Source organism: Mixophyes fleayi, chromosome 2 (genome assembly GCF_038048845.1).
Source record: "Mixophyes fleayi isolate aMixFle1 chromosome 2, aMixFle1.hap1, whole genome shotgun sequence".
Taxonomy (NCBI): domain Eukaryota; kingdom Metazoa; phylum Chordata; class Amphibia; order Anura; family Limnodynastidae; genus Mixophyes; species Mixophyes fleayi.
In genome coordinates this window covers 149,792,308-149,806,629 of record NC_134403.1, presented here as the reverse complement: position 1 = coordinate 149,806,629, position 14,322 = coordinate 149,792,308, and the positions used below count along the sequence as shown (strand labels likewise).

General features: G+C 41.7%; 1 protein-coding gene across 10 annotated transcripts in view; it reads left to right on the top strand.

Moving 5' to 3' along the window:
- The first annotated feature begins 2,242 nt into the window (after positions 1-2,242).
- MAP4K4 (mitogen-activated protein kinase kinase kinase kinase 4) overlaps positions 2,243-14,322 on the top strand; it is a 121,154-nt gene continuing 109,074 nt past the window's right edge. For 5 of the 10 annotated variants that reach the window (XM_075200226.1, XM_075200224.1, XM_075200219.1 and 2 more), the window contains exons 1-2: positions 2,243-2,720; positions 3,253-3,318. In XM_075200226.1, coding sequence (XP_075056327.1) covers positions 2,664-2,720; positions 3,253-3,318 — 123 coding nt within the window. In that variant the 5' untranslated portion in view covers positions 2,243-2,663. The remainder of the gene's footprint in view (positions 2,721-3,252; positions 3,319-14,322) is intronic. The other 5 variants (XM_075200225.1, XM_075200223.1, XM_075200221.1 and 2 more) reach the window with 1 other exon arrangement.

The window sequence follows — 14,322 nt, the reverse complement described above, 5'->3', positions numbered from 1 at the left end:
CCTTATTACGACACCCAGAAAGGAACGCTAAAATACTCAGACATCTATTCCGGGAGCTGGAATGGATGGCTAAGGTACTCAGACATCCATTCTGGCACCCAGAATGGATGGTTAAGGCACTCTAAGCCCCATTCTGGCACTTGGAATAGTTGTCTAAGATACTTAGAGCCCAATTCTGGTAACTGGGATGCATGATTAAGGTATTCAGGCATCCATTCCGGCACCTGGAATAAATGGTTAGGGTACTCAGACATCCATTCGGGGGATGACTATGATATGAAGACATCCATTCCAGCACCCGGAATGGATGGCTAAAGTCCTTGGAGCTCCATTCCGGCAGCCAGAATGGATGGCTAAGGTCCTCAGAGCTCCATTCCGGCAGCCGAAATGGATAGCTATGGTACTGGCAGACCCATTATGGCACCCGGGATGGATGGCTAAGGTCCTCAGAACTCTATTCCGACAGCCAGGATGGATGGCTAAAGTCTTCGGAGCCCCATTCCAGCAGCCAGAATGAATGATTAATGTACTCAGACCTCCATTCCGGCACCTGGCTAAGGTGCTGGCAGACCCATTTTGGCAGCCGGAATAGATGGCTAAGGTGTTCAGAACCCGATTGCCGGAATGGAAGTCTGAGTACATTAATCAATTATTCCGGCTGCTAGAATGGGGCTCTGAGGACCTAAACCATCCATTCCGGCTGCCGGAATGGAGCTCCGAGGACCTTAACCATCCATTCTGGCTGCGGGAATGGAGCTCTGGGGACCTTAGCCATCCATTCTGGGTGCCAGAATGGGTCTGTCAGTACCATAGCTATCCATTCCGCCTGCTGGAATGGAGCTCTGGGGACCTTAGCCATCCATTCCGGCTGCTGGAATGGAGCTCTGGGGACCTTAGCCATCCATTTTGGCTGCTGGAATGGAGCTCCGAGAACTTTAGTCATCCATCCTGGCTGCCGGAATAGAGTTCTGAGGACCTTAGCCGAAATGGATGGTTAAGGTCCTTGGAGTTTCATTCCGGCAACCGGAATGGATGGTTAAGGTCCTCGAGGCTCCATTCTGGCAGCCGGAATGGATGGCTAATGAACTCAGCGCTTCATTCCGACACATTCAGGCAGGTTGAACGGATAACTAGAATATATAGCTATGATATACATAAATATATATATATATATATATATATATATATATATATATATATATATATATATATATAAAATATGTGGAACAGTTGTTCCACATATTACAGAGAACATATCTGTGTAGAAGATCAGAATGCACTGTATAGGGAGAGAGAACACAGCAAGCTTCACTCAAGACACCAATCAGCAGGGGGCGCTGTAGTAAGCTAACTGATTCCGGCTTTCCGGCTTTTACCTAATCCCAGAAATATATTATGTGTGTGTATAGCATAGGGTTTCCTGGTGCCTGGAACTCACCCCCCTCCCAGCCGCAGGCACTTTATGCTTCAGGTAGCTGGACCATGCCCACGGGACCAGCCACTTTGCAGTTTGTGTGCAGATCGTTTCTGTCTGCACTGTTCACAGCCATCTCTTCCCTGCTGTGTGCCTCCGCCCCTTTCTCTCCCCACTGCCTGCATGTCTTGTGTGTGCAGCAGGAGGACACAAGATACAGCACTAGATGAAGTGTGTGAATGTGAGTGTGCATGAATGTGAATGGGGTTCTCAATATACAAGTACAATAGTTCCTTTGTAAACATAAGCTTGGAGGGGCTTTTAATATAAGTTTGGGGGAGGGGGGATTTTATGTGATGTGGATGGGGTGTGAACTATTAATTTCATAGTAGGTTGAGAGTGGGAGCTTTTAATTTATTGGTAGGGTGAAGGTTGGGGATATTTAATAGTGGGGTTATGGAAAATCTATTAAGGGTGGGATGATTTGGATGCTATTAATTGAATGTGTGGCTGAGTTTGGGGAGGAGAGCTATTTCTTAAAAGTGAATGCTAATTATTTACTGTTTGGGAGGAAATAGGTTTATTTAAATGCTATTCTAGAGTAGCTCTTTATCTAATCAATATTTAAAAATATAGTGATGAACAGAAACATCATTGTGCAAATATTTTAAACAGGATTCAAGGATTAAACATGAATCAGAGGATACTGACACATGGCAACTGCCCAAAACAGTGTAGTGGGTACAGTACTAGCAGTAGTGCACAGCCTATAGCCCGTGTGAGGATATAAGTGGGTGGGTACAGGAGGAAGAGGAGGAGAAGAAGAGATTTCTGGGTGCCTGGATTGGTGCACCTGGCTCCAGTAGCTGTGCTGGCTGAGGATTTTTTCTTCCCCACCCCCTCTGTCTCCTCTTTGCATGTCTGTGTGTCCGAGGGGAGGAAGAAAGAAAAGAGGGAGGGGAGAGAAGAGAGAGAGAAGACCGAGCCTGGATCACTGTGCAGGGAGCTGCCACCTCAACATGGTGTAAATCACCATCCTGCAGCTAGCCCAGAAGAGCAACGGCGGGGACAGCGATAGACTGTGGAGTGGGGGACCAGAGAGGAGGGTCTGCTGCACCCCAATGAGGAGTTGGAGCCCTGCAAGGAGAACGTGAGGGAGGAGAGGATCTCGCCCTGCCGTGTCTGGGTCCTGGGCAGAGAGGAGGGGGTCAGACTCTGCCGGGGATACTAAAGAAAAGAGGGGACGACCATGGCTAACGACTCGCCTGCCAAAAGTCTGGTGGACATAGACCTCTCCTCCTTGAGGGTTAGTATGGCAGGATTATCAGCACAGTCAGCCTTATGTGAATGTGCATTTTACACAAAAGAAACCTCGACAAGGTGTGGACTGGGCTGTGATATTCGGATATTTCATTTGGATTTGTGCAATTTGACAGAAATCAAAGCCCCCAGCAGCTGCATCAGCAGCCCCCCGCCCCCAACCCATATGATGGAAGCAGGGCTGGGCCCCTCTAGTCCAGCTTGTGTGTTGCAAGAGGCCGAAGGGGGGCAGCTTTCTTGTCTCTCTTCTGTCCCTTGTTTGTTTCATCTCCCCCCTCCCAAGGCTTCAGTTTGTCTGTTTTATTTTCTTAATATTTGTATGAGCACAGGGATTGTGTGTGCCGGGATAGAGTTCATGTAAGAGTCACACTGGCTTCCTTTGTTTGCATGTATTGGCATGTGCCTCAAGTGGAGAAAAAAATTAGGGCGCAACAGCTGCATCCATCCCTCATCCCAAATATTCCCACCATTCTAAGAGATTTTCTGCAAATAATGCTCATGCTATCTTTTCTTTTCAGGATCCAGCTGGGATCTTTGAACTGGTGGAAGTGGTAGGCAATGGCACCTATGGACAAGTATACAAGGTGTGTACAAAAAAATGTATTGTGCATAATAACTACTAATCCATTTAGGCAGAATATGTATGTGCACATGTCTGAATAATGGTCTTGCACATTAAAGCTTTTAGAAACAGCTTGTTATTGTTACCTTTTAATAATGTATTTATATGCAAAGTAAAACTGTTTGAGGGTAAATCTAATAAACAATCTTGCACATATTTTTAAAACCTTTTGTCTTTCATATCTAGTATAAAAGACACCTAAATAATCAAACCAGTTTTTTCCATGCTGTAGAACTGCATGCTTGATGATATTGTACGTTTTCCATTCATGTATTTACTTAACATTGCCTATATTTTTAAATGACCAGACCAGTGGACAAACTGGATGAGAGCTATTGACATAGGAGGCACATGATCAGGGGAAAAAAATAAAAAGTAAGGCCACATAGATGACATTGGCTACAGGGTGTTGAATCTGTGTCTTGTGCTTGATTTATTGAGGTGACTGTCATGTGTTTGGCATGTCCATGTGTTCTATGGTTCAGGATAGATATTTGTAAAGTGGCGTTGTCCCTGGATACTGCATAAGCTCTTTCTAATGTGACCTTTAAAGAACTGTGTTTGATAGTAAGCTGGTCTGCCTCCTTCCTTGCCTCATGTGCATTGTTTCCTCCTTGGGGGGGGAGGGAGAAGAGAACTGCTTAACTACAGTAAATGAAGGGAGCATCTCTTGGGGTTGCATGACTGTGCAGTGAGTTGTTTTACAGATGTGACTAATAGCTGCTGATCAGAGTATAATGATAAGAAGTGATCATGGCATACACTTGGAATGGGATATATTGGAGACATCTGAATGAAACATGCACAATGTAGTAAATCTGCGACAATGTCCTGAGGCAGCAAGAAATTTTTTATACTTTTTTTTTTTTTTTTTTTTTTTTTTTATTTGCTTTTATATTTAGACTACAGGGTACACTTTGTGGCTATGTAAACATTATGACCTCTTATAACGGTTATCTCATTTCTTCATTTACTGTAGCTAGCTATAATTTTATGTTCATTCATATTTAAAACCTTTTATATTTGGTGTAAACAAACAATGAGCAAGCAGATTCTGAAAAGGGTGATACACAGCAAATGAAGTGCTAATTGGAATGGTTATACTGAAAACAACGATGTGTTTAAACACATTAAAAATAAATAAAGCAGGTTTGAGCTCTAATGTAGTTGTTTGTTATTATTTTCCCCTTGGGGACATGTTTGACACACATGACAGCTGTACAGAACTCCCACCTCATAGTTGTGCAGGATTTTGTTTATAGTTTTAACCTTGTTATTATCATTCTGTCTTAGTTTGCCATTCTGTCCCTTTAAATTGTAATTTTCTGGTACAATTTGTCATATGAAAGTGGTCCACTCAGGTCGGAAAGCTATCCCCTGTGACCTCATTACAAGGGTTTAAGGGGAACTACGAATTCTCAAGTCAATCTTCAGAATTTTGATGAGTCTACTGCAACTCTTTATACAAGCTAGTCCACGGTTTTACTAGAATTTGGAAAATGAATCAAAAATCATAGTAATTCAGCCAAAATTTCTGGAATAAGCTGACTGAAATATAAAGAATGGTTAGCACCCTTAAATGGTATGTTGCATAGAATCCACAAAATCAAGACATATTTTGGGACTCTTATGAGAATTTATGGCAAAGTTAAATTGTATAACTGATATCAACCATCCAGATGCTTGATTTTATTTTCTAACATGTATCATAAAAATATCAGAATCTAGTGGCAACATCACCACATTTTCCCATGCACACACTTTCTTAATTGCACCCTCTGCTCACTAATCCTGGTGCTAATTATTGGGAAAAAGTTTGGCAAGCCTATGGGGGAGATACAATTGCTGTCAGTGTGGCATGTGGACATCACCTCTATGGGGTGCGAGGTAAAATGAGGGGAAATTTCTGTGAAATTGCTGTCGCAAGGTGTGACGCAGACCTTCCAGGGACACATTGGTTTTTATTTATTTTTAAAAAAACTACGTTGCTCGTTTTTAATTCTGCAGTATATTTTCTTTTGAGTATTTTGCTGACCTCTAAACAAACGAGGAGTTGAACAAATAAGTGGATTTTTTTGCATCTCTTCCAATAATCTGGACAACATCATGGAGGCCTCTGGCCTGAGGTGGATGCACTATTGCTGAGATTCTTCTTTGTCTATCACTGCTGTCGTTTTGTTTTAACTGAATTATTGTTCACCTCTAAAAAGAAACCAGTTATGATAATATTAAAGTTGCCCCCACAAACATTTCTATGATTACCCAGTACTTGAAAACAATTGTATTCCTAGGAGTGTGGGCAGTTTAAAGGATCATAATTAAGTGATCTCTTGTCTGTGCTTGCTTACTTTATTAAGCCTATCAAATGTTTGTGTTTAAATCGTTCAACAAAAAGATCTTTAAATGAAAATTCATAGGGGCATATTCAATTGTTCCGAATCCCCGCGGCTTTCAAACTATTACCGTTATTACGGTAATAGTAAGCTGGATTTCAGCTTGAGGCTCAGGGAGCTGCGAGCTGAAATCTAGCGAGAAAACTACCGTAATAACGGTAATAGTGCGCGGAGCGTGAGATTTTGGGCGTTTCCGCCAACAATTGAATATGACCCATAAATTCGTTACTTCTAAAAGTAATTTTTTTGGGAGGCAATTTAATTACCAACCAGTATATTCTCTAATCACAAATGTTGTCCTATTTCTAAAACTTCTTCTGCAATAATGACCGTTATGGGCAGTGTTCTAAGCATGAGGTATAAAGAGGGAACAGTGTAAAGTGTGTGTTGTTTTTTTGTTTTTTGTTTATTTTTTTTAATGCACTCTGGAATCATAGGGATGCATTCATCAATGGACGCAAAACAAACATAATGTGTATTTAAAAAAAAAACCACATGTACATCGGGCATACGCACGTCCATATTTAACAAGGAACGGATGTAAAGATGCATCTGTTGATGAACACGGGTCTAGGTCCACTCTGCTCTAACAGACAGTACACTGCAGGATACGTCCAATACATATGTGGAATATCAATTCACAAAATAATGCACAGGAAAAAACTATTCAATTAATGTCTCCTGTTAATATAGTCATTAATGACAATAAAAAAAATATCCATAAAATACATTAATTATGAAGTTATGTCTACTGTACAGTAGACATAACTTCATAATTAATGTATTTTATGGATATTTTTTTATGGATATTGTAACTGTCTGTTACAATTGCTTCTGCATGCAAACATGTTCTAGCATGTATAAATAGCCGTTATCACTATCCTTTGGCACTTGCAACAGACCTGTAGCTGGTGCAAGTGAGACAACAGAAAAACATAAAACTGAGAGATGTCCAAAGCTTGAATTGGGCACTACTGCCTGAGCTCGAGCTTGACACGTCATTACTATATATTCAATACAGGCATATGTCCAGTCCAATGATTTTACTCACAATTGGATAAAGAAGTCCCGATCAGCATGCCGATTCATGCGTACACAATATACAGGTTTTAAAAGATTTACCCTCAGATCTGTGCTCTTCAACTGTCATAACCATCAGCTGAAAAGATCATGACTCTGTAAACTCTATGGAGATCCTGATCATGAGTGCGTATGGCAGGATTGTAAGGATGTTGTGCCATAGCTGAACAAGATTTATAGGTCTGCTGAACAATCAAATGATGGTCTGTGCTTTGGAACGAGTAACGTTCATTGTCTAAGTGTACACATTAATGCGATATTGGTCTGAATGGTCGTTTATCAGGTGATTGGCCCAATAAGTGGCTGTAGTGTGTACCCAGCCTAACTTTTGAATGGCTCTCTAAGTCAATCATCATCATCATTTATTTATTTAGCGCCAATGATTCCGCAGCACTGTACAGAGAACTCGCTCACATCAGTCCCTGCCCCATTGGAGCTTACAGTCTAAATCCCTAACACACAGACACACATACACAGAGTGAGAGACTAGGGTCAATTTTGATAGCAGCCAATTAACCTACTAGTATGTTTTTGGAGTGTGGGAGGAAACCGGAGCACCCGGAGGAAACCCACGCAAACACGGGGAGAACATACAAACTCCACACAGATAAGGCCATGGTCAGGAATTGAACTCCTGACCCCAGCGCTGTGAGGCTACAGTGCTAACCACTAAGCCACTGTGCTGCCTATGCAAGAAGTGGCAATATACTATAAATAACCTATTTCTAAAATCACATTTGTTTTCTCTTATTTTTGTTCCATCTCTTTTTATTATTAATAAGTTCATGCACTAGTGTCAGCTTGGGCACTGACATTGTGTAAATGTATCTGAAAGATGCTTGTGTTATTATGCTTTTAATAGTGGGGAAACTCAAAGGCATATATATGCCCAGGATACTGCAGGAAAGTGGCCAAACCACCCAAAAAATAAATGAGTTTTTGTTTTGATTGTCTGTTTCTCTTTTCCTACCTTTGACACCGTATACAATCTTACTCCTGACATAAGTGTATATTATTCTGATTATGGTAATTAAGCTATGATTATAGTATAAATAGTATTAATAGTTCAGCCTGGAGACCCTGTTCATGAAAAATAAAATTGAACTGTATAGTTTCTGCTTTATCGAACACCTACAATTTAGTAACATGTTCTAATTGCATAATTGAATAGAAAGATGACTGTTTAATATCTAAAGTTTTACCTTTCAATCACTCACATTGGAGGTACAGTTTTGTGGGCTGAGTCAATATTCATGAGATTGCAACCTATGAAATCACTGAGGCATAAGGCACTTTGTGCCACTTGCCTCAGTCATGTCACAACTTCTTTGTGATTTCATTGGTTAAACATTGCTTCAGCTAAAAAAACGTCCACCTCTTCTCTGTATGGACAACTACACTGTACTAGTAAATAGAAAATATTGAAACTGCTTCATAATTTTACATAAATCAGAAATAAAATTTTACTACTTAAACCACTAAAGACACTTTTTTTTTTTTTTTTTGTCAAAGTGCAATGCTGTGCAGACAGATTTTTTTTTTTTTTCTTCTTCTCCCCTTTACTGGTTTCCATAGAAACAACAAAGTTCCTGCTCCTTCTAGCAGCCAACAAATCTACTTTTTATCTAATTTAAACCGCAGTGTACACCGCATCTCTGTTTCTGGTACCTCAAATGTAATTTGCAGGGTGGATTATTTTTTTATTTTTATTTTTTTTATATATATTTTTTAATTTAAATTTGACATATACTGTTTTTGGGTGTCAAGTAGAAGTGCCCATCCCAACACCCCAATTTCTGCAAGCTCATGTGTCTGTGCTCATTAGCATGGAAAGTTGTCATCTGCAAATAAGTTCCTCCTGGGGGTATGCATACTTGCCAACTCTCCCGGAATGTCCGGGAGACTCCCGCATTTTGTGAGAGTCTCCCGGACTCCCGGGCGAGTGTGGCAATCTCCCGAATTCTGCCCACTTCACTAGGAAGTGCCCCACTTCCTAGTGAAGTGGGCAGAATTAGATCCCAAACGCCGCGATTCCCGGTGAATCGCGGCGTTTGGCCCCGCCCCCGCTGTCAAATGACGCAATTTGCGTCATGACGTCACAGGGGGCGGGGCCGAAATGACGCGATTTCGGCCACCCCGCCCCTTCACGCCCCCCTCCACTGGCTGGCTCCCGGAAGGGAGCTGAAGAAAGTAGGTAAGTATGGGTATGTTGTTTGACTTTATGGACAATTACAGATTTGTGTAGTAAAAAAATATTATAGAGGAAATAAAAACCTCATATTTTTTGTGTTTTGTCAATTTGGAAACTGTATGGCAATGTTTTACTGGCTGTCCCTGTGATTACAGGTGTTAATTGTGTGCTGTTCATTGCAGCAATTATGATATTAATATTATGTCATAACTTTTAAGAATCGCCTGGCATGCCTGGACTTGTTCAGAAAACAGCAGATTCCCTTTGCATTAAAATAAAGTGAATGAAGCCAAAACAAGGAACAGATATGTATACCTATCACCTACTGACTTCATGCCTCAGTGATGTCGCTGGTTCTTAGGAAGCTGCATTCTCATGGGTGTTATGTCGGCCCACAAAACAGGTAGTCTTAGAAGTATGTATGCTTTGCTTTATCTTGGCATTTGAAAATAGATATGCAGTAGCATATAGGATAGTGTTGGCTAACATGTGACACTCCAGGTGTTGTGAAACTACAAGTCCCAGCATGCTTTGTCAATATATAGCAGCTTATTGTTGGAAGGGTATGCTGGGACTTGTAGTTTCACAACACCTGGAGTGTCTCAGATTAGCCAGCACTGTTATAGGATTGCAATGGTGGTATCCATACTGCTGGCTTTTTGGGCTGCCTTGGCTCACTAAATCAATGTAAAGTAGGCCAAAAGACACATGTACTGTAATGACAGTAGCTAGTAGTGAACCAGTTCTTGCCAAATATAAAATTTAGTGCATCTTCCCATATAACATTGCAGAATTAATTGTTTATATACAGATATGTTTTATGGTTTAACAGCTGTATGTGTGGCTAGGTCTGCAGCCAGATTGCCCTGCATGCCTTTACTCTATCCTGCTGTGTAATAGGCTATATTATGTACTTTTATTATAGCAGAATTACTCAGGAATAGTAATCTATGATCTAATATAAATTGGGACAGTTAATTATTAACAACACAAATGGCTTAACTTTTGTGATGCACTTTTACATGTGCGAAGCTACTTCTGTTGTTTTGATTAAAATAAAGGTAATTTGTAATAGTAAATGATGACTCCCACTGCTAAACGGGAGTGTACATTTAAGGTTGCTCGGTGCACAAACTGGTACAGTTGATGGCAAAAGGGGAATAAGTTATAGTTTCATAATATATATGAATATGACAAGATTCTATTTAAACATTTTAGTTCTATTTAAAATCCCTTTGACTTTTTACAAGGTTTCCATGCCATTATTATTCTGAGCGCTGGTAGTGATCACTTTACTACAAACAATCATTGTTTAATACTACTTTTGGTGCATGGAATTTAAATGTAATAACCATACTTACCTACTTTCTCTAATCTGTTTCCGGGAAGAGGCGGAGCGCGGAAAACTGCATCATTTTGGCCCCGCGTGACAAAAAAAAAAGCTTTGTCGCGGGGGCGGAGCCAAAATGACGCGATTCACCGCAAATCGTGTCATTTAGTGGTGGCAGAAGCGGGAGATTTACCAGCTGTCACGGGAGTCCGCGAGACTGACCCGAATTTTGGGAGTCTCCCGGAAATTCCGGGAGAGTTGGCAAGTATGGTAATAACCTGTCAATTGGAGCAATCTCTTTGAGCTCTGTCATTATTACAGTGAATTGATTTTCTTTAACTGTTTTGTAGATGCATGCATCTCCATAGGTTTTTTTTTTTTTTTTTTTACTTTAATTCTGTGACCTGATGCTCTCCATGCTGGTGAAAGCTTCACTACCCAATTACTGATCCTTTCTTTAGATCTCTATCAGGACTCTGAACCTATCCAACTAACTGTTTATTATGGGAACAGCTGCACTTCTGGCTTGCTGCTTATCAGTTTAACTGTTTTAGCATATAGTGTAATTTTATGCTGAAACCGTTTTATCTTGAATTCAAAGCACATAGATTATTGCACATGACCACTATTGTTTTCAGGAACTGAAGACAATAGTGGTCTTCATCCAATTACTTCATCCATGTTCTCATGACAAAAACACAAGTTATTTGGGTCTGTGATTGTCATTATTATTTGAAATGTAGATAATTATTTTGCAAGTAAGCGAGCACCCTATGGAGTAATAACATTTCAGTGCCCCAGAGTGAACAAACTACATAATATCCATCTAACAAGAAAATGGGTCACTTCTCCGTACTCATCCTTCTTGACCTCTCTGCAGCCTTTGACACCGTGGACCACCCCCTCCTGCTGCAAACTCTTCTCTCTCTCTCGGCCTCTCTGGTTCTGTCCATGCCTGGTTCGCCTCATACCTCGCTAATCGCTCCTTCTCTGTATCCACGTCTGGTTCTTCCTCCTCCCCCTACCCTCTCCCCGTAGGAGTCCCGCAGGGCTTTGTTCTTGGCCCTCTACTCTTTTTCACTCTACACTTCCTCCCTTGGTACTCTCATCTCCTCCTTCGGTCTTCAGTATCACCTTTATGCTGACGACATTCAACTCCATATCTCCTCTCCTGATCTTTCCTACACCCTCCTCGCTCGGGTATCCGACTGCCTCTACGCCATCTCCTCCTGGATGTCTGAGCGCTTTCTCAAAATCAACATCTCTAAAACTGAACTCATTGTCTTTCCTCCGCCCAGACACCCATCCCACGATGACCTCTCTATTGTCGTCAACAACACCACCATCTTCTCTGTCACCCAACTTCGCTGCCTGGGTGTCACCCTCGACTCCTCTTTCTCTTTTGCGCCCCACATTCATTTCCTTGCCCTGTCGCTTCCAACTACGCAACATCGCCCGCATCCGTCCTTTTCTCTCTCAGGATGCCACCAAAACTATCATCCACGCACTTATCATCCCCCGCCTTGATTATTGTAACCTCCTCCTCACTGGCCTCCCCCACTCCCGTCTCTCCCCCCTCCACTCTATACTCAATGCGGCCGCAAGACTCATCTTCCTCTCGCGCTGCTCCTCCTCTGTCTCGCCTTACACTGGCTCCCCTTCCCCTACAGAATCCTTTTCAAACTCCACACCACCACTTACAAGGCTCTCTCCAACTCTACTGCCCCTTATATCTCTAACCTCCTCTCCATTCACACTCCTGCCCGCTCCCTGCGCTCGGCCAATGACCGCCGCCTCTCCTCCACCCTTATCACCTCTTCCCACTCCAGAATCCAAGACTTTTCCCGTGCAGCCCCCCTTCTCTGGAACGACCTCCCTCGTTCCATCCGTCTCTCTCCTACTCTGTGCTGTTAAATTACTTGTAGTTACCCGCATTGGCTACTCTGTGCTCCTTCAAAAGTGCACTCAAAGCCTATCAACCATCTACTTAACCCCCATCTCCTCCCTTTGCTCGTCCTCCCTTCTCTCCTCTTGCCTTAACTGGCTCCTCTTGTGCCTGGTCTGTTTACCCTCCCTTAGGATGTAAGCTCGTATGAGCAGGGCCCCCTCCCCTCCTGTCTCCATACCTCTTCTTCCGCTCCGTTTTTACTGCATATGACTAGCCGGAGTTTCTGAAGTATTGGTACTTTTTTGTTCATTGTTCTGTATGGTTTCACCCTGTATAGTCTACTGTTAGTACTGTGTGCGGCGCTGCGGATACCTTGTGGCGCCTAACAAATAAATGATAATAATAATAAGGTGGGTTGTTGCATGATTGCATGAGCTTTTGGTTAAGGTATTACATAGAAAGCCAAGGGTATAGGTGTCCTTAGATTTTGGCCGAGTACTGCTGGAAAAGACCAGGTAGGTTGCAAGTTAAGATGACGGTCAACTTTTGATCATATCTGTAAATCTATATGATAAGAAATGGATTTCAGTTCAGAACAGTGCGGTCTCAAGTCATTTGTCAGGTGTTTTTCATAGATTGGGTAAATAATGGCCATTGATATCCAGTGGGAAACTGCTGTGGTGGAATATAAGCACATTGTGACCATGCTACTCTAAATATAGAAGTTGATCCAATAGGAAAGGCATCTTTTGACATTCATAAATCTGTATCTAAAGGTTCCCATGCCATAGCATTAGTTGATGGTTATATGTAACCTTGTTACATTGAACTTGGCAAAGTGTTTTATCAGCCACTTCTGACATGGTCTCTGCAGTGTCTTTCTAGAATTCTCTAACAAAGGAGCTTGCTGTGCATATGAAAAATGCTTCCACCATAGTCAAAGCCTTATCTCTGATTTACTGGTTCGATATGGTCCTCAACTTTTGAAATATTTTATGAATGCTATCAGTTGTTCTATATAAAGCACCAGAAAGGGGGAGTGAACCGTATGGCTCCTCATGTGTTTCAGTTTTCCCAGGACAGTCCTGCTGCTTATAGCTGGAAATGCCAAAGTCCTAGTGCTTCTAGATTACACTCTTGGGACTGATGTATAAATTCTTGGCACACAAAGGAGTGGTATTTATGGACTGAGTGAGACTCCTTTTGCATGGATATCTTTTATAACTTGTGCATTCCTGCGCAGTGAACAGTCTTTAAACAAAATTAAAAGGAATTGTCCCTAGACAAACTTTATATTGAATTCAACCAAATTCCACTTAATCTTCAGGTTTCTGAGTGCTATTTTCATTTGTACATATGCATACTTGCCTACTTTCTCCTTACTTCCGTGAGAGGGGCGTGTCTGGAGGGCGCGGCCAATTGCAGCATTTTGGCCCCGCCCCTGAGACGGAAATGTCGTTTTGTCACGGGTGGAGGGGCCAAAATGACGCGGTCACTTTGGGGTGCCAGTAGCGGGATGCGGGAGATTTGCCAGCTCTCACGGGAGTCCGTGAGACTGACCCGAATGCCGAGAGTCTCCCGGACATTCCGGGAGAGTTGGCAAGTATGCATCTGAAGTGCAAGGTGCTTGGTGTGTAATTTTGTTCTAAACGTCAACCGTCGATTCACTTAATTGTCCACGCTCTTAAAACCAAGCATATTGGATATTGGTGACTGCCACTTTGCAAACTTCCAGACCTTGTTTACAAGCCATATTTATTGCACACTGGAATTTAGTTAAAAGAAAAGTCATGCTGTGCCTTTAAGCAAATGATCTCATCTCAGTGGTTCAAAGCTCCAGTAGACTAACATTTCAAAAAATATAGAAATATTTTCTTAGAAAGGGGTTTTTTTTTTTCCTGACTTGCTAATGGATTTTAATGCAAATGAAATTAGTGAAAGTGGCAGATGTAAGGATTATATTTGGGAATAAGACATGGAAGTTAAATGATTTATATTATTGACACTCTTATTCTTTACAATTCACATTACTTCAAGAGTGCTTACTATCTTTTATTACTGCAGAAACCAGCCAGATGCAGAGC